A 20,504-nucleotide genomic window follows, 5' to 3' on the forward strand; every position below is an offset into this window, starting at 1 on the left:
TTGTGTCATTTGCCTTGTCAGCCATCACATGGTAATGACACAGAGATCAATAAAAGACTGAAACATCATGAACCCATCTTACAGTGGCAGATTGTCAAGCAAACAAGTTATTACATTTATAGTTTTGTGCATATCATGTACATGTTTCACATGAGTGGTAAGATGTTGGGGACAAAGTGAACCCAAAATTCAAATTACTTTCTGTACAAGATTATTAAGTACAGAAATACTTACATGTTTTCATTTGAACATAAAAAAATACAACTATCACAAGAGTCCACCTGTCTTCCTTATACAAGATAATACTGACCTGTAGCATTGGTCCAGGAAATGCTTCCAGTTGTTGAAACAAAATGCACAGTATTTATCTCACCACAGCACTAATCCTTGTGATGTGTGACGGAATCTTAAGAGTGGCTAAAAGCATTTTGCAATGGGAAATATGTTCAATCGTATTGGCTTATCTAAGCGAGAAGCACTTTGAAAATAGATCCTTAAGAATTATGCATGGTGGAATAAAGAAAGCAAGGAGATTGCATCACTTAAGTCCCTCAATAGAAACATCATCACTGACCGAGATGAACAGATGTTACGTTGTCCTGGGTAGAATCCTATCAGGAACTTCACTCATGTGAAACAACTATTTCTGAAACAGCATTAGGTGCAAGTGATCGACTTGACACCATTGACAGGTTTGATATACAGCTTTCCGTAAAAGGCGTTTGAAAAGGCAATCATCCCCTTAGCATCAGAAAAGACAATTGAAAAAGATCCAACTGAGGAACTGAAACAAGGAAGATGGGTTGTGCTTAAACATCTCCACAATGCCTTGTTTTCCTGCTGGAGGATGACATGAAAGGTGCTAACATCATTCAATTGCACAAGGACAAAGAAAATCAGATTGTCAACTGGAGGGAACATAGGGACAGGAGTAGACCATTCAGCCTCTCGAGCCCACTTTGCCATTCAATAAGATCATGGCTGATCTGTGGCCTAACTCCATATGTCTATCCCAGGCCCGTATCCCTTGATACTCCTGCTCAATAAAAAATTGTCGATTTCAGACTTAAACCTAACAGCTGAACCAGCATCCACCCCCGTTTGAAGAAGAGAGTTCCAAACTTACTGGGCGGCACGGTAGCACAGTGGTTAGCACTGCTGCTTCACAGCTCCAGGGTCCTGGGTTCGATTCCCGGCTTGGGCCACTGTCTGTGTGGAGTTTGCACATTGTCTGCGTGGGTTTCCTCCGGGTGCTCCGGTTTCCTCCCACAGTCCAAAGATGTGCGGGTTAGGTTGATTGGCCATGCTAAAATTGCCCCTTAGTGTCCGGAGATGCGTAGGTTAAAGGGATTAGCGGGTAATATGTGTAGGGATATGGGAGTAGGGCCTGGGTGGGATTTTGGTCGGTGCAGACTTGATGGGCCGAATGGCCTGTTTCTGCACTGTAGGGTTTCTATGATTTCTTACACCACTCTCTGCATGTAGAAGTATTTTCTAACATTCTCCTGAATGGCATGGCTTTAATTTTTCAACAATGGACCCTGGTTTTAGAGTCTTCAACTAGTAGAAACAGTCTATTCTTAGTCTGTCCTTCTCTGTAAATATTTTGTAGACTTTAATTAGATCACCCCTCAACCTTCTGAACTCGAGAGAACAAAGGCCTAATTTGTCTAGTCTCTCCTCTTAACTTAACTCCTGAAGTCCGGGTATCATTCTTGTAAATGTGCGTTGAACTCCTCCCAGAGCCAAAACATCCTTCCTATGATGTAAGGTGTCCATACCTGCTCACAATAAGTGGGGTCTAACTAGGGAATTTCTCTCTGATATTTACCCGGATCAGGTAGAAAGTGCTTGTTCACTGAGACATGCTTCTTGTCTGAAAGCAATTGCAAGAAGTGTCAGGTGTAATAAAAACTGCTTTATTTGGCCTGTAGAAATCTTACAACAGCAACTGATCTGGTCAACTGATGGGGTCTTTATTAGTTGCTCTCTTTTCACACACCTCCCCCCACCCTCCGTGGTCAAGATAATTTGCTCCTTCCATGAAGGTACAAACTAAACTGTCTTTAGTATGATGATAATCCTCAGTTTCAAAATGCGTGGTAGCGTTACCGTTCTACTGCTTTGTTATCATAAAATCCCTACAGGGCAAAAGGAGGCCACTTGGCCCATCGAGTCTGCACCGACCACAATCCCACCCAGGCCCCATTCCCGTAATGCCACATATTTACCCTGCTAACCCCCTGACACTAAGGTCAATTTAGCATGGCCAATCAATCTAACCCAACACATCTTTGGACTGTGGGAGGAAACTGGAGCACCCGGAGAAAACCCACGCAGACACGGGGAGATTGTACAAACTCCACACAGACAGTGACCCAAGGCCGAAATTGAACCCAGGTCTCTGGACCCTGTGAGGCAGCAGTGCTAACCACTGTACCACTGTGCTGTCTAAGTTTATTGCTCCAAACAAGATCAGTTGGTAACCTCTTCATTATTATTCAGCACACACACCTACAGTGTTCCTTTATGTTTTTGCTAGCTGCTGATGAATTTGGTAAAACCATGCACGAGATTTACATGGAAATCAGCAAAGGCCGATAGAGGATGAGCAAAGTGGCGTTGAGACTTCTGACAGAAACCATGGCTTTCTCTGCCATATAGTGCAAGACTTGAACAATAAATCAAGGGTGGGTCCCACCATCACCGACTGGGCGACCTCTGGTTCACCCCGCCAGCATCATAGACACTCCATGATCGAGGTGCTATTTCAAGGGAAGTGCCCAAGGCAGTGTCCTGGCATGATCCTCTTCCCCACACCCCCCTCCTGAGCAACGCAGTCACCTGAGCTCCCCAAGGAGGCTAGCCTTGTCAGACCTTGAGAGATCAGTTGGGTTTCACAATGTTCTCTGGAACGCTGCCTTGAATGGATTTTCTGATGGGAGGAAGGGATGGTTCAGGCGTAGGGGCTTTATGATATGTTAATGAATGTAAATGATGTTCCTGAGGTTGGGAAATGTGCCTTGACACTGACAGGGCAAGGGGACAATCGTGCCAAGTGTTTATACCAACTGAAAACGAGATTCTGGCCAACGTTCCCGTGATAATTTCTGCTCCGGTCACACCTGACACGATCAGGAGTAGAAAATCCTGGCCCATCTCTCTTAAGAAAGCAGTGATCATGATGTAAAGCATGTTGAGTGTACCAGGGGTTTTAATAGCTAACAGTATACTCGAGCTGTACTCAGAGTTCAGCTCAATGGGATTAACTGTATTTGGTAACTTGTCCATAGATATGAAGCTGAGCTCTCGCATTAAAAAAGCAGCAATCTCCTATTTACCCACACGCCCACATGGCCATGGACTGTCACGGTTTTCCATAGGCCATCAGAGCACCTATAAAGTGGTCAGGCAGTATGGTAAGGTGATCAGGCAGTTAAATAGGAGCAAAAATAACTTCCCATCAGAAACCCACTGGAGTTACAATCGAACCCCATTTCATAGAATAGAATCTCTACAGTGCAGAAGGCCATTCAGCCCATTGAGCCTGCCTCAACCCCAACAATCCCACCCAGGCCTTATCCCCGTAACATCACATATTTACCCTGCTAGTCCCCCTGACACTAAGCAATTTAGCATGGCGAATCCACCTAACCTGCACATCTTTGGACACTAACGGGCAATTTAGCATGGCCAATCAACCTAACCCGCACATCTTTGAACTGTGGGAGGAAAGCCACGGAGACATGGGGAGAATGTGTAGACTCCATACAGTCACCAAAGACTGGAATCAAACCCAGGTCCCTGGAGCCACCCCTATTTTATTGGTAACAAGCAAATGGGCTATAATAATGACGCTGCGTGAATTCAGGGATTTCTGTGTACAACAGCTTTCGAGATTGAAGCCCAATAAGCCATTAAGAAAGCTGGTCAGATTTGAGCTCCTTCACTATCTTATCAGCTTAACAGGGGTTTTGCAGAAATATTATAGTTCAAATGGGATATTACCAAGACTAAACAGGAATGCAACTTTATAAATTTAGTTCACAAAGGAATTTTAAATCCTCATTATAAAGTAATTCCTGAGGAGACAACTCTGCACTGAAATAATGCTGCTAATGTTTAGTGCATCCACTACATTTGGAATATGAATACTTCTGCTCCTTCATTGATTGCTTCACAGTATCTCTAACTGTATTGATTTGATATAACCCAATTAAATATTCAATTCCATTGGTATTATGCTAAGGACATCAACGTGCTGATCACCAGGAGAGTAAATGTCAAACCATTATTTATTCAGCAAAGCTGTATGAATAAAGCAGCTTGCTTGCATGTCAAATGGCTCATGTGCACTTTCATCTGACATCTCATGCCCACCCGATTCAATTCGCTGTCCATCCCCCATCCTCTACGCAGCAATGAAACATTGAGAACGTGTGTCAAATGATACAGATAGACCAACAAGACAGCTTGTTTGAGGGTTAATGGCAGAGGTTTGAACATATGGTCTGTAGGTCTGGGACGACAAGGTTTTCTTACAAGAAGTCGAGAAACTCTTCCTCTCCCTCCACCATGATGTCTTATGCTGTGTAGATGATGCTTATTTCTTCAGTCAAAGAATGATCATTTTGAAGAATGAGATCAGAATTAATTATCCTCAGACATGTGATTTTTGAAGCCTTTGTTAGATTAATTCAGCCCTGTTATTGATGTCACGTCAACATGCCCACAAAAGTGCTCGACTGCGTTTATGTCTCCAATGTTTAACAATGACTTCCATTAGAGGGCTATGCAGATTGAATTTCCATCCACTTTAGCATATTTCATTTGTGAATAAGAGGTTTGTCATCCCTTCAGTGAAGGATATTAAGAATTGAGAGAAACATAAACTTTTAAAATCACGGATGTGGTCATAAATTTGACTGGAGTATGAATTACTGTTAAACCCAAAGTGGGTGTAAATAAGTACATGTGTTTCACAAGGCATAAGAGCAAGCTTTATATTTTATACTTTTGTTTAATGTAGCATTTGTCACTGTTGCCTTCAGGGAATCATTACATTATTATCGAACGGAGAATTGAAATATCATCAAGGCAGGTTGGTGATGTGAAGTCTTTAGTGATTCGGTACAGTTCCAATCGAACTGAACTAATGACCCTTTGGAGGCTGAATGATAAAGGAGGCCTCTGGTGGACTTAAAACTAGCAATCAACTGAGCTTTAAATCTGGACACCATCATTGGCATACTTTGCAACTGTAAGTAAATTTCAAGAGGTATATCTCCCGATGTAAACTAGTGGAACTGGCTCTGGTAAGTGGGAGAAAGTGATTCTGTCTGACAATCAAATCGAAAACAGGTTTTGGCTTTTAATGAGCAGGAAGTGGTAACTTCATAAGGCAGTGAAACAAATTGTAAAGCATTCATATGTTTATACATCCTGTTTATTTAATGTGCTTTTGCAGGATATAAATAATGACAAAATTACAAAATCTCGTAACTGGAAGCCCAAGCATATGTACAATTATTAGTTGCAGCGAGGCCACTATTTTATCCCCATACATTTTCATTTTGGTACCATGTTTACAGTGGGTTTTTTTTGTTTAAACTGTCAAATTACTACATACATGTATCAACAGTGAATAGGCAAAAATATGTACAAGGAAACCGCATTGTTTAAGTACTATAATACCGTATTAAAAGATTAACATTGAATTGAACTAAAATTCAGTCCAACCATACAATATACATTTGATTATCAATTACAATCCAAGCTCTAAGAGTCATCCCTTAACTTATATTTGGGTGACCTTTATCAGTAAGCCCAGCTTAGTTTCTATATCATATAAAAATAATGTAACATTGAAACAACTTAAGACCATTATTACACAAGTTCAATAAGGATTCTAAAATAAACATTAAATTGATTCACAATATGTTTTTTTTCCAAACAGATGATGCCATTAGTTACCATCATTTTTTTTTACAATGCTGCCTGTTCACACCAAAGTTAAATTCGAGCTCAAAGTGGTTCCAATAGGCAATGCAGCATCGCCATCTTATATGCTGCCGCATCTTCGATATATATATATATTTTTTGCAAACAAATGAGAAACGTGACGATTCTCATATTCAATAAACTTTGACCGCTCCAGGTAGTAAATCAGTTGATTGTGGTTTCACAGGTTTAAGTTCAAAAAACGTCGTGTGCTGCATTGTTTTGAAAGAAATCAGTCACAGATCTTAGTCTTTGCCTCAAGCGGAAGATGCATCACACTGCCGAGCAAGTCACTACTCGTGACATTTTGTGTTTTGTACTATAGAACAAAAATATATTCATTGTGCCATGTTTCATTTAAATCCGACAATCACACGTGCAGACAATATATTTTCTGAAATAGCTATTTCTTTTCCTCATCAGAAAAGCAACCTCTTTTGCATCCATTACTGTTACTTGGACTGCGAGCGTATCCAGTGCATTGCACGAATATGCAATGCACCTCCATCTGTAATGCAATGCTGTTGGATTGCAGACATTAACACTTTCTCTATTGCACAAGGGGACCTCACTGCGATGGGCTTCATTGGAATGATGGATTCTTTTTTTCCCTAGAGAAAATTATTTCTAAAAACTAGGAACTTATTTCTTTTTGAGCCACTGGACAAGCTGTTTTAAAATTAGATCATTAATCTGAACACTGTTTAGAAATATGACTGAAAACTGTAAAACTCCTGATTTTTTTTTCTCTTATTTCAAAACATTCTTCATTCTTTCACATTTTAGGAGCAAGATGTCGTAAAAATCACTTACTGCTTACGTGAAAAATAATAAATAAAAATATTCTCATACTAAGATTTGTAGTACCGCGTTACTGAAGAAAAAAAATATAAAATCACTTTCAGTGCAGATCAGTGTTCCAAACAAGGGCAAGGGGACCTTTGAAGGTCTGAGTAAATGTAGATACGTTGTGAAATTTCCAGTAAAACAACAGCGAAATTCACAACAGTTGCCTAAAGCAGTTAGCGAACCACTAAAACAGTGCAGTAATTTCAAAACGAAAACAGTTATTGAAATGTGTCAGCTTAAGCCGTTATTGACAATATCCCAAGACTGCAATGCATAAACCGCAGCTCTTTTGTTAAAAAGTGTTAGTCCAGAAAGGATTCGAAAAAAAAGCTCAGACTTGTTATCAGCTTTTAGCAGCATTCAATTTATCAGATGGGCAGAAGAGACCTTCAGAGTTAAGAGTCCACTGATTTCTTCTAAATCCGCGATGACCCGAAAAAGTTTGAAGAGAAAAGTTAGAACAAGACCCAAGAGCAAAATCTTGAAACTGCATCAGCTACAGGCCTTCTGGTGGACTGGTTTTTTAAAAAAATAAGTCTAAAGACAGTTGTCGTGTGTCAGTATCATTCCTGTTGCTACAGTGAGAGGAATGACAAGGAAAAAGAGCAGCTTCATGCAGTGATGACAGTAACTGTGTAAAGGTCACTCAGCGAGTGCAGTTTTCCTCTCCACTGGGTCAGAGGTCGCCAGAGGAGACAAAATGTGCTGCCTGAAATGATTGTTCAAAAGGGTGCGAAGGCACAGACAAGAGGAGAATGAGACATAGCGTTTAGAATATTGTGGTCTCATACTTAGTGCTCATCGCCCTTTTTGATTCTTGCACAGGCTCCACAATCCAAGGTACATTAGGATGAGTCTTTTGTTCCAGAAGAGGTTGGTCGATCTGCAGGGCAACGAAAGAAAGAAAAAAAAAACAACAGCATTAGCAAATGGGGATTTGATTGATTGGTGAAAAAAAAAGACGAATAAAAATTAATAAACACACTCGAGTTTCGCCTCCACAAATCATCATGTGCAAATTCTCTTTGACATGAAGTTAGGCAACATTACATTTGTATTCTACTGAAAGAACCAGTAGTCACATTTCAATAACAGCAAAGTACAGCAGCCCCATCAGATGACTTCCTCAGCCATACGAATGTTAAACCTGGCTTCCGTACGTACTGAACATAGCGGATGCCGGGATTTGCGGGAGGGGAACATTCCAACAAGTGCAACCTGCACACACACACACACACACACACACATATACATCAAAATTCAGTCATCTGAAATAAGCTTATCAACTAATTAGCTTTGTGTCCACCATAAACGATTCAAATAAAGATTAAATCTAAGGTATAATCACACCCTAGTGGGAGAATATCTAATAGACTTTGTTCCGAGATGTTCTTTTAAAGTAATTGAATTAAAAATAGATTTTTACTATACTGAGAATAACTATGATTTTTGTTTTACAGTAATACAATACAATTTGAGGGGCATTCTAAATATTACTGAAGTGCTTTGGTTGCTGAAATGACAATATCATGACTTTACTCAAATTATGTTTAATGACTATTTTAATGAATTACATAACTGTCGGGTCTCTTTCAATTTATGGCTGAAGCTTTGCGAGCTAGGGAAATAGATTTACTGCATTGTAAAGGTTTGAAATGACAGTTCAAATGAATGCATTGCAAGTTTAGTGCTAAAAACTGAGCAACGATAATAGTCTCAATAGTTTTTAGGTAATGTGGACTTTACATCCTTGGGAACTTGCCCTAATAAAGCAGATGACTTTTGATTTTTTTTTAGTCGATTCTTCAAATGATCATAGAACAAACAGTAACCCTGGAAGATACCTCTGACAGATGTAAAATAAATAGTAAAATCGATTGGTGGCAGAGCAGCAGAGTGTACAGCAGGTAAACCAACACAATGTGCCATGGAGTGGTAAAGTCGCAAGCTTGGATCTGCAACTCCCCATATGGAGAATCCCTGATCTCAGAACAGGTACCGAGTGGGAGTTCAGGTGTTTCTGCACAAGGTGAGTGGGGGAGCGGGTGGGGCGACAGGGAAGAAACAGAGATAGTTTCACCCCCCAGGCCACTTTCGCACGCCACCTAATGCCCCATTACAGAGAGGCATCAGATTGCCCTGGCTGTAGGGTCACCTGCCTGTCCATTCTGGCGGGTGATGGGGAAAATAGGTTGCAAAAAGGGGGCCAAAAGAAATAGAGAGAGAGAGAGACCTGGTAATATTCCAACCCACCATCATCACCATACCCCCAACCCCCCCGACCCGCCCCACCCTGCCCCACTGCTGCACGATGCTTGGAAGTTTAGAAACGTGAATTTTTTTGTGCTCATTTTAAATTACACTATTTAGACGATTACAGCATAGGCCAGCTGCAAAAGACACGTACCTAGTGTTTTACAGAAACTGGTCTTTGATGAAATCATGTAAAAAAAGACCATTCGGTGTTGGTATCCGGCTTATTACCATTCTGCATCTCCTAGAGACGGTGCGATTAAAACTGTTAAAGGGGAAATCTCACCACAGCACAATTTATTGTTATTGTGCGTAAACAATACATCATTAAAAATACTAATAAATTATAGTGCAACTTGTACGTTCAGGCATTTTATCCATAACCCAAGTAAAACAGAAATATATTGAAGCACCTTCCACGAAGTCTGTGAGATACCAAAGTTACAGTAAATATAGCAACCAACAAAACTCGGAGGAGTCGGTGAGCTGCTTCACTGTATTTCTTTCAACTAGTTACTTAGCATATATTACTATAAAACCCATCAACTGACTCACAATTTGGTGGAGGTTTTTGTTTAAAGATCTGAAAACCTGGAAGGTGCGACTTAAGAGATTTTACTGCTAAGTGGGTTAAAATAAAACTTTTACATTGGTGTGACCAGACACACAGGATTCTAAAATAATATGCATCAATATGAATGAGAAATCAAATGTATATTTTATGCACTAAATATTCTGTTCATAAACCAAGCCTATTTACAACAAAAGCTGCCCAGTTATTGGAAACATATGCTCAAGCCACTATTTTATAATAACCAGCAGAATAACAAGTGGCAGATTTAACAAGGTTAATACTGACGGCACATTTGCTATGCTCACTGCATGGAGTTGCTTATTGTTATATACGAAAACATTTTTTTTAAGCTCGGGTGGCAATTGAAAAATGCCCAATTAAGCTATTAATTTGCATTGCACTGTTAGTAGGCATCCTACAAGGCCCCCATGCCACAAGAAGAATATCCAATCCTAATGCATTCAAAGTTTAAAAGCATAGGGAAAAAAAACACGATTAAAATGCTGCACATGGTCAGAAAGGGAGCACATCCATAAGGACTACATTTCAGAATAATTTTAAATTCGGAAACTAAACTCCACCACGTAGCTTTAAACAATACAGCAGCTCAAAATTCCACAAGAATCCAGGTTGGAATTGGGTGTCCGTGGTCTATACAGAAACTCTTTATCCAACTATAATTTCTGGTGTGTCAAACATTTTTTCCTCAAAGTAGGCAGTGTCTCATTACCGATGATTAATTTTAATGCCATCGGTTTCAGACCACCAGTTCCCTCCTTTTGGATTCTATACAATGTGAGAATGCTGGGTGTTCTGAAGGTAGCCCAGATGCTACGGAGGTAATATTGCAAAAACGAGAAGTAGTTTTACATGCTTCCACACTGCACTCTGTTCAGCAAATTAGCTTTCCTTTATGTGCACATATATATAGAAAGGTCAGTTTGAAATGTTAGCAGTGAATTCAAGGTTTATGGGTGTTAAGATTGAACAATGAACACAAACACTGTCTAGGCTAAAATTCAACTTGCATCTAAGACAGCCTCAGCTGCCCCCTTTGTTTTCCATTCTTTGTAAAGAACTTTGAAGAACAGAATATTGAAGTTGTCATTAATCGGGAAGCAGGAATAATGCTTTGTTCATGAATAATTAAATACGCATCAAAGATCTATGAAGTATGGTAGCTTTGAATTTGGGTTCATATCTCATTAGCATTTATAACAATATGTGAATTTAAACTAAACTTGCTTGGAGCTGCAGCAGAAATGTGTGTGTTAAGTTGTGCCCGAATTCCAAAAGGAAAAATGGGCACCAGCAGCTGTACTAGTCTTAAGTATATTAATGCATGTAATTATCTTATCCTGATCATTTAAAAAATAAAATGCTTGATTTATTTGTTTCTGACATGTCTAGCTTCTGTTTAAATTAACCAAAAGTTTAAGTTTATTTATTAATGTCATAAGCAGGCTTACATTGACACTGCAATGAAGTTACTGTGAAAATCCCCTAGTTGCTACACTCCAGCGCCTGTTCGGGTACACTGAGGGAGAATTTAGCATGGCCAATGCATCTAACCAGCACGTCCTTTGGACTGTGGGAGGAAACTGGAGTACGCGGAGGAAATCCATGGAGACACAGACTCCGCACAGACAGTGACCCAAGGCAGGAATCAAATCCAAGTCCCTGGCGTTGTGAGGCAGCAGTGCTAACCACTGTGCCAACGTGTACAGAGTGCTCACTCAAAAGTCAACTGTGACTTTGAGATTAAATTTAAACTGACAGTTTGTTAACTGAAAGGAAAACACAAGCAGTTGGGTATAGTTGGTCGTATTGTCGATTGGCCTGTCCTTCCCGCTAAATCTGAGTCCAATAAAACCCAGGAGTTCTTGGCTGTTCTAGTACAATGAGCTGCTTCCTTTCAATCAAATTCATATGAAACCAATCACAAAACGTTTCTTCAAAGGTGCTGTGTTGAGGTACCATGCAACCTGAATTTTAGCCTTTCACAGTTAATGACACATGATGCTAGCAGAGGAAAAACTCAAGAGGGACAGACAAGGCAATGCAGACAAAGGAAAAAAAATAAGACCTGAAACTTGTGCGGCAGAGAATGATGAAACTTGGAAAGAAGAGGAGGAGGAGGAGGATGGGGAGGCCTGTGAGGGGTGTAAATATGATCTAAGGACCATCTGTTATTTGGCTGTCTCACCTGAAAAAAAAGTGTAAACAACAACATAGCGGTACAAATGCGTCAGAAAAGAATGTAGAGGCATTGCTAAGCAAAAAGAGACACTTTCAAGTGCTGTCATTTAAAAATAAGAAAAATAATACCCTTCCCTGAGGTTCTTCATCATCAACATCTCTCTATCCAATGCCAAACACTGTTCTCTGTCCATTGAGACACAGGTGACTAGCTTAGCCCCAAGGCCCAGTGTCAGTCTGTAATCAGCTGGAAAGGGGGACGGTGTGAGGCAGCAGCCAATGGTGATTTTTCACCCCCTCATGTCACTGTAGAGTTTTCTTTCTCTTCCATAGTTCCCTGAAGCCGACTGCAATTGGAAACCTGTCACAAGTGCAAGCATGGGGTAGGTGCCCCACCATATTGTATTTAAAGCACCGACGTACTAAGCCTTCATTGGCCATGCTAATTTATCCATTAGTATCGGGGGATTAGCAGGGTCAATATAAGGGGTTACAGGGATAGGGCCTGGGTGGGATCGTTGTTGGTGCAGACTCGATGGGCCAAATGGCCTCCTTCTGCACTGTAGGGATTCTATGATTCATATAACTTGGTCTGGATTCAAAGCTTTTAACCATAGTCAATCCCACTTATGTCGCCCCCAGAGGATATTTGTACTAAAGTTGCATTTTCACATTTGATTTAGCTAATATGGTACAAATTTAAAGTTTTAAAATTTAAAGTTTATTTATTAGTGTCACAAGTAGGCTTACATTAACACTGCAGTGAAGTCACTGTGAAAATCCCCTAGTTGCCACACTCCTGCGCCTGTTCGGGTGCACTGAGGGAGAATTTAGCATGGCCAATCCACCTAATCAGCAGCCTGTGGGAGGTAACTGGAGCACCCGGGGGAAACCCACACAGACACGGGGGAGAAGGTGCAAACTCCGCACAGATAGTGACCCAAGCTGGGAATCAAGCCCGGGTCCCTGGTGCAGTGAGGTAGCAGTGCTAACCACTGTGCCACCATCTACAGGAAACAATAATCCATATTCTTATTGAAGAAAATTAATGCGGGCGGGTTTATTACTTTAAATGTGCTAATTTCCACAAAAATTTATATTTGGTCCAGAAAATTAAAACTGAATTTACCTGCTGCATACAGCAACTTCATTTTAATTGCCCTAGATTTCCTTTAGAATGGCTTTCCCCTACAAACAGGCATTGTTCAGTAAAAAACATCTTAGCTTACTGCACAAATGCTGGTGTCCTTTCAACTGGGGTTTGTTAAGGCATGTCAGCCCTGCACCACCTTAAATTACCCATCGCCACTGTCAAGTCCTCCATCAGCACCACGAGGTAGCCGATCAGGGCCATAAAGTACTTCAAAGCCAAATTGCAAATGATACTGACTTGCAACAGGACAGCTTGATTGCCTACCCCTGCTTTTAAGGGGTAAATATTCTACCAAAAGCTCCCCATCCTTATTCACCGCAACTTTATCAGGAACAGCACGGATTAAACCATTGTCTCATGTTCAGTTATGGAGCAGGCTAAAGTGCTGAATACATTTAGTAATAGTTTTATCCTAACACCGCCGCAGAAATATCTTTCCACCTGATAATTAGTTATCATATTCTATGCCATATTCCGTGGCCATTTTTGACCTCACCCACACCCTCCCCATACATTTGTCTCCAGATGCTTTGGGAATAAGCATACCAGAAATATATGACAAGAAATGACATGCAATGTGCACAACAGCACATTATCTTGTAATAGAGCAATAACTTTGCATTGTGATGCCCTGGATTACAACACTGATGCCATGCTATCACCAGTGATACAGACATTATGTTCAGTGTCTCTATTCATATTTTCAAACTCATAATTTAGGTTCACATCTGTTCAGAGTTTCTATTACCTATCTGAAATACATATGCTGGCAGGATAATGGCACCCAGCTCTCCTACTAATCTATCTTCTCTTTCACAGGCTGTCAAATAGAGCCAGGGAAACAATTTTGTGACATCTCTTCTGCAATACTGATAATAGGCACTCTGGCAAATACCCAGAAGGGGAGGATAGGCAGCCCAACACTTATCCTGCCTTCCCCACTCACTGGAATAATGTGAGCAATAGGAGCTGATAGGAAGAGAACAGGATTAACATTAAAACAGAAAAAAGTAAATCTTATTACAATTAATTATCTCATGCCTTTCCCCAACAACCCAATTCTGCAACTCAACATGCGTTACTCTACGGCATGTGCCAAACTGAAATTTCCTGCTGAGTTAAAAGGAATGTCAGATTCAATTTTTAAAAAAGAATAACAGGCATAACAGTTTTAATGTTCACCAGGGAAATTCAATTTGGCACCCAAATCAGTTTCCACTTGCGGGAAACCAATGTGGCTGTCTCTGTATGGAAAGCTTAAGGGGCAAATGTATCTCTTCACCCAGTCTAGGACAATGTTCAAAGATCAATGCACAAGATACAGCTGCATGGAAGCTTCACCAATACTAATCTTCCTTCATCAATACCAACCTTTCTTCACCAATACCAAACTTCCGTCACCAATACCAACCTTCCGTCACCAATACCAACCTTCTTTCATCAATACCAACCTTCCTTCACCAATACCAACCTTCCTACACCAATACCAATCTTCATTCACCAATACCAACCTTGCTTCACCAATACAACCTTCCTTCACCAATACCAACCTTCCTTCACCAATACCAACCTTCCGTCACCAATACCAAACTTCCGTCACCAATACCAACCTTCCGTCACCAATACCAACCTTCCGTCACCAATACCAACCTTCCTTTATCAATACCAACCTTCCTTCACCAATACCAACCTTCCTACACCAATACCAATCTTCATTCACCAATACCAACCTTGCTTCACCAATACCAACCTTGCTTCACCAATACCAACCTTCCGTCACCAATACCAAACTTCCGTCACCAATACCAAACTTCTGTCACCAATACCAACCTTCCTTCATCAATACCAACCTTCCATCACCAATACCAACCTTTCTTCACCAATACCAACCTTCCTACACCAATACCAACCTTGCTTCACCAATACCAACCTTGCTTCACCAATACCAACCTTCCGTCACCAATACCAAACTTCCGTCACCAATACCAACCTTCCGTCACCAATACCAACCTTCCTTCATCAATACCAACCTTCCATCACCAATACCAACCTTTCTTCACCAATACCAACCTTCCTACACCAATACCAATCTTCATTCACCAATACCAACTTTGCTTCACCAATACAACTTTCCTTCACCAATACCAACCTTCCTTCACCAATACCAACCTTCCGTCACCAATACCAAACTTCCGTCACCAATACCAACCTTCCTTCATCAATACCAACCTTCCGTCACCAATACCAACCTTCCGTCACCAATACCAATCTTCCTTCACCAATACCAACCTTCCTTCACCAATACCAACCTTCCTACACCAATACCAACCTTCCTACACCAGTACCAATCTTCCTTCACCAATACCAACCTTCCTTCACCAATACTAACCTTTCTTCACCAATACCAACCTTCCTACACCAATACCAACCTTCCTTCACCAATACCAACCTTTCTTCACCAATACCAACCTTTCTTCACCAATATTAATCTTCCTTCACCAATACCAACCTTCCTTTACCAATACTAACTTCCCTTCACCAATACTAACCTTCCTTCACCAATACCAACCTCCCTTCACCAATACCAACCTCCTTCACCAATACTAACCTTCCTTCACTAATACTAACCTTCCTTTACCAATACTAACCTTCCTTCACTAATACTAACCTTCCTTCACTAATACTAACCTTCCTTCACTAATACTAACCTTCCTTCACCAATATTGCTGCCTCACAGCATCAGGTGCTTGGGTTCAATACCAGCATTGGGTGACTGTCTGTGCCGATTCTGCACATTCTCCCCGTGTCTGCATGGGTTTCCTCCGGGTGCTCCGGTTTCCTCCCACAGTCCAAAGATATGCAGATTAGGTGGATTGGCATGCTAAATTGCCCCTTAGTGTCAGGGGGATGAGCAGGGTAAATACATGGGTATATGGGGATAGGGTCTGAGTGGGACTGCTGTCAGTGCAGGCTGGATGGGCCGAATGGTCTCCTTATGCACTGTAGGGATTCTATGATTCTATGAATACTAATTTTCCTTCGTTAATACTAACATTCCTTCACCAATATCAACCTTCCTTCACCAACATCAACCTTCCTTCACCAACATCAACCTTCCTTCACCAATACCAACCTTTCTTCACCAATACTAACTTTCCTTCACCAATACCAACCTTCCTTCACCAATACTAACCTTCTTTCACCAATACTAATCTCACCTCACCAATACTAACCTTCCCTCACCAATACTAACCTTCCCTCACCAATACTAACCTTCCTTCACCAATACTAACCTTCCTTCACTGATACTAGTCTTCCATCATCAATATTAAGTCTCATTCACCAATGCTAATCTTCCTTCACTAATATTAGTCTACCTTCACTAACACTAATTTTCCTTCACCTTGCTAATATTTCTTCAGCGATGCTAACCATCTTTCATCAATACTAACATTCCTTCACCAACACTAACCTTCCTTCACCAATTATCACTAATACTAATCTTTGACCACTGTACAAAACTCTTCAGGATAGTTAATGGTTACAAGTAGAAGATATAATTGTGTGTGTTTGTGGCTGATGCTGGTGGGGTTATTCAATTTAGGATCAGAGCATTTAGAAAGTTGTTAGCCGCCTTTAACATCAGTTATGCGCAGACGAGTGCCTTACTGAGGCACTTTATCAGTGCTATTAAAATACATTGCTATTTTCAATGGGATAATGCCAAGTTGTCATACTGAGAATTTATAGGAAAGCAGCAACTCTCTGGCTGCGGCATGTGGATGCTATTAATAGCAACAGAGCTGTGAATGAGGCCAGGACAGTCAATTCGCAAGCAAAATTCAAGAATGATTCTCCCATTAATCATCCACTTCCCCAAATACGATGACTGAGCAAGTGATTTGTAAAGGGTCCATGAACCCAGGACTATTAAAATAAATTATTGTTCATACAAGAAGTGACAGAGCAAAGAGAGTGGGACAGCAACAAAAGTAGATGGAGCAGACAAGACAGGTGTTAACATTAAAAATATAATTGCTGGATTGAGAGGTATTGTCATTAATTGTTCTTATGTGAGTCATATCAGTGCTGGTGCTACGCTGCACATGGTGGCAGACTTCAAGTTTTACAATAATTCCATATCTACTTAGTTAATCTTAAATGCTTTCATTCTTCAAATTCAGGGCCACGTTTGAAGCAGGCCTCTGTTATAATATGCAGATTTTCCTCAAATGTGAATCTTCAAGAGTCCATTTTTTAAGATCTAAAATGTATATCTGGCTAGAATATTGAACTGCATGTTTTATTTTTTGCTGCCACAAATCTGTGCATCCACAACCGAGATACAGTGCAGCCCCGTTGTAACGCGATGGTTGGGGTCCATAAAATGTTTTCGCGAATGTTATCGGTGTCGCGCTACATCACTAAACCGGAAAGAACAAAAAAAAAGGGTCCATCGCGTCATATCCGATTTCGCGCTAAATCGGGGTGCGTAAAATCGGAGTTCCACTGTACTTTAATCCAAGTACTTGCTGTGATTTGAGATAGCCAGCTTTCTTTGCACAATCGGTGATATTGGTTCACCCAATACGGCGCAAGGCATTCACCAGTCCTTCCACTAGATTGTGGGATAGTTAAGACAGCCTTGCCAACGCTGTGTGCGTGGAACAGCTGAGTGAATCAATAGCTGGAGACAGGTGGTGGGTTTTTGATTAACATGGGGAATAAGGGAGGGGTCGGATTGGAGCTAACAGGCTAGATTGTTGCGATCCATCAGAGTCTGAGAGGCCACATTGAGCTTAGTCACACTTTGTTTCTCTGGCCCTGCCACAGTGCATAAAGTAGCATGACAGCTGAGGCTCAGAAAGGTAGAGTGAGGAAGATCGCGGAAATCATTAATTTACTATTTTTCTTTAAGCAGGGTCTGGAGAGGAGGAACGTTCAGATTCGTTCTCATTTAAAAATAGAAGAGGACAGAAAACCAAAAGTAACAAACTAAAATGGAAATTAATTAATGCCCGCACATCCTATGCTTGAGGCAAGTGGGGTATCTCTGGATTTTATGATTAGGAGTCACAGAACTTGCTTGAGGTAAAACGATGCACATTTTAAGGATTCCCCTCCCCCCCGAAGAATTCCTGCAGATTTTCGGAAGAAACCAGGGAGACATTTCCATCAAATTTCTGCGGATTTGTGATAGCAGCCTCATCGTTCGTCAGGAGAAGTTTTCTAGCCAGTTATTAAATGCGTGATTAATTTTTAATGGTCATTTCATGAGCTGTCTTCTGTTAGCTGAAATCATCCAATGTGTCAAATATATTGAGAACCAGAAGACAGAATGCATTCAAGTAGAAATGTGTTTGAGCTGGTGTATTTTTTCATGCTGCACAGATTTAAGAACACTCTATTCTATGTACATTGCATGATTATCCCTGTTTGGTCAGGTTTCAATTCTATCCTGGGTTAAGAGGTTGAGCCAGTAACCTGCTGCCAGGCTGCCTGAACTCTCAACTTTACGACTGGGCACCAGGACGTGAGGAGAATGTCGCCACTTAATCACCCTCCCAAAAATGGCATTGGATACCTAGCAACAAAGTGATAAAGTGGGCTCAATCGATTGGTATTTAAGTATTGAAATTAGTGATTAACGGAAGATGTTTCAAATATGCTGAGATCTTCCCTACTCTTCCGTTGGTAAACAGGAGAGGTTAGAAATCTCAAATGATTAATGATTAACATGGAGAGTCAGAAGCTGTATTTCTTGGACTGATTATAGCTCCTTTATTGGTGACAAAGACAAGCTTTGGCTTGCCAGAGGTCCCTATGGAGAAATTTCAGTCTCAATTTACCATTTGTAACAGCTCACTGGCAACACATATTGCACGTCAGATAGCAATTCATTTGCATAATTACTATTGAAAGGTCATTGTTAACTTATTTCCTTCTGACTGCTTATTGCGTGTTAAACAATCCCGCATCCAATTTATATCAGCAGACGCCCGGTCTTTAATATACCAAATCTCCGAGTAGCAATGCTCAGGAGATGCAATGAATTGCTGACTGCTAATCACAAGGGTCCATTTTGTTGCTATGCATCTAGCTGCTTATTAGGCTCTTACCACAGATTTCCGGATACTTGCTCGTGGCTTTGGGATGGGTTTGCCAGCTTTGCTTTCCAGGCTATCTTGCATGGTGGACGGAGCGTGGCCACCTTTCCTGGCTTGTAGGGCCAACTGATAGGCCACTTCGAAAGCTTGTCCCAGGGTTAAAATGATCTCATAGGCTAAATTCTGGAGAGGGGTGGGGAGGGGGATAAAAAAAAAAGTGAAACAAAAAATGTTGGATTTGTCAAGAGTCATCTGAACACAGCCGAAGAAGAATAACGTGAAAGGAATTGCGCGCATTTAACTGAAGCCTATTTTCTAAATTCAGTGGGATCAGGAGTAGTGAGCTCTGATTATTCTAATCCCTAAAGTAAGAATGATGAATGTCATATCTGATTACATTATCCATTTTTGACATTACTTGTTAAAGCTGCAACATATTAGCCCAAAAGTGGCATGTTTTATAATTAAAGTCAAGTCCAACTCATTATATAAAATATTACATTAGGCTCAGTTTATTAATATTCCATCCTGAAATTATTTTTTTTCCTTGCACCAACTGACATGCGTCTGATTTGCTATCAGCGATATCGATATATAAATAAATAACCGTGAGGCGTTTGCTTTTGACAGGTTATTCATACCACCTCATTTTTACATTGCTCTCTGAGGCTATGTAGCATAATTGTGATTCAAAAGGTTGAATTGTGTCAGCATTTAAAAAAAAACTGACAGATTGCTAATATCTAATGCGCTTACTGCCAACAATTTTAACTGCAACACTGTGGATCTCCATGGAAACAGCAGGATCCCTTCCACTGCAGCTGTGTTGCTGATTCTAACTGGTGAGCTCTGCAGCACCGGAGTTCATTTTATAATCATTTATGTTTGAACTACTTCTAGTGCATTGCCATTAGAATGCTCGGGCAAATATTCTCAGGAGTGGCTGGTGTCCTGACTTGAACATCTTCTCATATTTGGCCTGAGTTCTCCCTTTGTTAAAATTCAAAGGGTATTTACTCCCAATGTTCGAGTCCATTTGATGGCACAGTTGTTATCCACATGGGCGGCGTGGTGGCTCAATAGTTAGCACTGCTGTCTCACAGTGCCAGGGACTTGGGTTTGATTCCGGCTTGAGTCACTGGCTGTGCAGAGTTTGCACATTCTCCCCATGTCTGCATGGGTTTCCTCTGGGTGCTCTGGTTTCATAGAACATTACAGCGCAGTACAGGCCTTCGGCCCTCGATGTTGCGCCGACCAGTGGTACCAATCTAAAGCCCCTCTAATCTACACTATTCCAATATCATCCATATGTTTATCCAATAACCATTTGAATGCTCTTAATGTTGACGAGTCCACTACTGCTGCAGGC

At 40.9% G+C, this 20,504-nt stretch overlaps 1 protein-coding gene across 7 annotated transcripts in view; it reads right to left on the reverse strand.

Moving 5' to 3' along the window:
* Positions 1–5,428: 5,428 nt before the first annotated feature.
* Positions 5,429–20,504, reverse strand: part of anks1b (ankyrin repeat and sterile alpha motif domain containing 1B) — a 591,188-nt gene continuing 576,112 nt past the window's right edge. For 3 of the 7 annotated variants that reach the window (XM_078235471.1, XM_078235476.1, XM_078235477.1), the window contains 4 exons: positions 19,148–19,318; positions 11,763–11,882; positions 7,641–7,732; positions 5,436–6,319 (listed from right to left, as the gene is read on the reverse strand). In XM_078235471.1, the coding sequence (XP_078091597.1) occupies positions 6,274–6,319; positions 7,641–7,732; positions 11,763–11,882; positions 19,148–19,318 (429 nt within the window). In that variant the 3' untranslated portion in view covers positions 5,436–6,273. Of the gene's footprint in view, positions 6,320–7,640; positions 7,733–11,762; positions 11,883–19,147; positions 19,319–20,504 lie in introns of all 7 variants that reach the window. The other 4 variants (XM_078235472.1, XM_078235475.1, XM_078235474.1 and 1 more) reach the window with 2 other exon arrangements.

This window comes from Mustelus asterias, chromosome 19 (genome assembly GCF_964213995.1).
Source record: "Mustelus asterias chromosome 19, sMusAst1.hap1.1, whole genome shotgun sequence".
NCBI lineage: Eukaryota > Metazoa > Chordata > Chondrichthyes > Carcharhiniformes > Triakidae > Mustelus > Mustelus asterias.